This window comes from Sinocyclocheilus anshuiensis, unplaced genomic scaffold (genome assembly GCF_001515605.1).
Source record: "Sinocyclocheilus anshuiensis isolate Anshui unplaced genomic scaffold, SAMN03320099.WGS_v1.1 scaffold193, whole genome shotgun sequence".
NCBI lineage: Eukaryota > Metazoa > Chordata > Actinopteri > Cypriniformes > Cyprinidae > Sinocyclocheilus > Sinocyclocheilus anshuiensis.
Window position 1 is genome coordinate 343,065 of NW_015536468.1, and position 2,376 is coordinate 345,440.

A 2,376-nucleotide genomic window follows, 5' to 3' on the forward strand; every position below is an offset into this window, starting at 1 on the left:
GTGAAAGTGACATGTGGCCAAGTATGGTTACCCATACTCGGAATTAGTGCTCTGCATTTAACCCATCCTTAGTGCACACACACACACACACAGCAGTGAACACACTCACACCCGGAGCAGTGGGCAGCCATTTATGCTGGACATAGGCCACGACTTCCCCCAAAACACTGCAATAAAACCATTATTTTGGCCAACAGGTGTTGTAATTAATAAATAGCCCTATGACAACTAGCACCTGTCTACACATTTTTGTCAATAAATGTAGGCTACTTCACACGATCCACGGAAACCCTAATGCATAGCCTACAGAAATAACGTCATAATACGTCATAACACTGAGGAAGTGAGAAATGTGGAACCGTAGAGGCTGGCACAGTACAACCACCTGTATCGTGATGTCACAGCTCTCTGTAACAGAAACCTTCCTTTAACACAACTGCGCGCGTCGCAGCTCACACACCAGCCATCATGAACAGCCAGAGAAGACCGGGCAGCTTCCGCGCGACAAGCCCTGACCAACCCAAAGCCAAAGCTCAAACAAAATCAAATGCAAATAAGAAGAGTAAACAGCAGAGAGATCACCAGAAGACTGACAGGGAGGAGAAGTCTCCGGAGCGCGCAGAGGCCAAGTGCGCGCCAAAACGGGGAAGCAAGAAGCAACAGAGTAAAAAGGAGAAAGATCCTCATGACTGTGAAAGTGAAGACAAGCCTCATGAAACCCCAGCACCAAAACGGGGAACATTTAATCGACAGAGTAAAAAGCAGAGGGATCTCAGACTGTCTCCGGAGAACTCTGAGAGTAAGTACGAAGAAAACGGCGCTTCTGTTCCCAAAAACGCAAACAATGCTGACGAGAATGAGAAACAAGACAGTGCACAAAGCAAGCGTCAGAGTAAAAAGTTTGACTGTGAAAGTGAAGGCAAACCACGGCAAACCGTCAAGAGCAAATCCGATGAAAAACCAGCACCAAAGAGTCAGAGAAAAAAGGCGAGAGATCCTTTAAATCTTGACAAAGAAGAATCAGTGGAGAGCTCCGAAAGCAAATTGGAAGCAAAACCCACAGCAAAACCTAGAAGGCGGCATGAATCTGCTATTAAAACAGATTTTTCTGACGCGAGTGACGCTCAGGACGCTTCTCCAGCGGTTAGCGCGCACAGCCCGGATCGCCAAAAGAAACGCGCAGAACAAACTGCAATGAGAGGACTAAGAGTCGATGACACATTGGGAAAGGTTCTTAAGGCAACTATTGACAAATTAAAGATCAATAAGAACGAGCAGTCTAATGCGTCCAGTCATGTTAATGACATAACAGATAAAGTCATTGCACACCTGAAACGAAACACGACCTGGTGTGAAGAGATCGAGAGGTTACGAACTGGAAGTTATTATGAAAACGTTAAAGTAAGTGATGCAGTGACATCTCCATTCATCATTCTGTATTAATCAGATTTCCAGGGCATGTAAACATCTTATTCACAATGGGCCTCATTTACGAAACGAACGTACGATAGAAAATTGGGCGTACGGTCGTTTCAACGCAAAACTTGGAATTTATCCAGAAGGACGTGAGCGGTGGCTACGATCAAATCTCACGTCTGGGGCCTCATTTATAAAACATGCGTACGCACAGATTTGATCTTGGAGTGTGCGTACACTAAAATCCACGGCAACGTTCATATTTATAAAAACGGTCTTTGACGTGAAAAAGTACTTACCGTCACGTCAGGGTCTGAGCAAGCGTACGCACTTTTTCTTGTGGCAAAGTCGGAGTACTGCAGCTATTTGAACATCTAAGCTGCAATAATAATAAAAGCGGTGTACGTGCAAGCACCGAATTCATCAGACAACAAAGATGCAGAGTAAGAGATTAATTGTGCAGTGTAGTCAGATTTTTTATTAACGGGAGGTTTTGCGAGATTAAACTGACTTTAGTAGCCTAATGTTGAGAGTTCTTTACTCGCGTTCTGTACACAGTTTATTCCATGTTTTTTTTTAAATTATTTTATTTTACAAGAGAACTTGCGAAGTCTTGATTTACTACCAATGCGTAAAATAGAAAAAAAAATGCATAAACGCATCTCCGACTCCCAGATAACAAACTGACATAGAATCAATGTAGAATCGATGTTTCTCGTGGCGTAGAAACGACATTGATCTCCAACGTCGATCCAACATCGCAAAATATGTACATTGGTGTTATACACACGCGGAACAGTTTGGTAATCGCCTCCGGTCAGTGCGAAATTGCCGTAACGCCGGATGTTTGGACAGCGGCGGACTGGAGTAAAACTAAGAGCAGAGAGAATGTTAATTTTGTAAAGTCGGAAAGAAATTGTGTAGTGCAATTGAGCAATTTCGGCGAGAATGATTGATTTT

At 43.6% G+C, this 2,376-nt stretch overlaps 1 protein-coding gene across 1 annotated transcript in view; it reads left to right on the forward strand.

Moving 5' to 3' along the window:
- Positions 1-397: 397 nt before the first annotated feature.
- cgasa (cyclic GMP-AMP synthase a) overlaps positions 398-2,376 on the forward strand; it is a 10,907-nt gene continuing 8,928 nt past the window's right edge. The window contains exon 1 of the mRNA XM_016493088.1: positions 398-1,401. Within this exon, the coding sequence (XP_016348574.1) occupies positions 469-1,401 (933 nt within the window). The 5' untranslated portion in view covers positions 398-468. The remainder of the gene's footprint in view (positions 1,402-2,376) is intronic.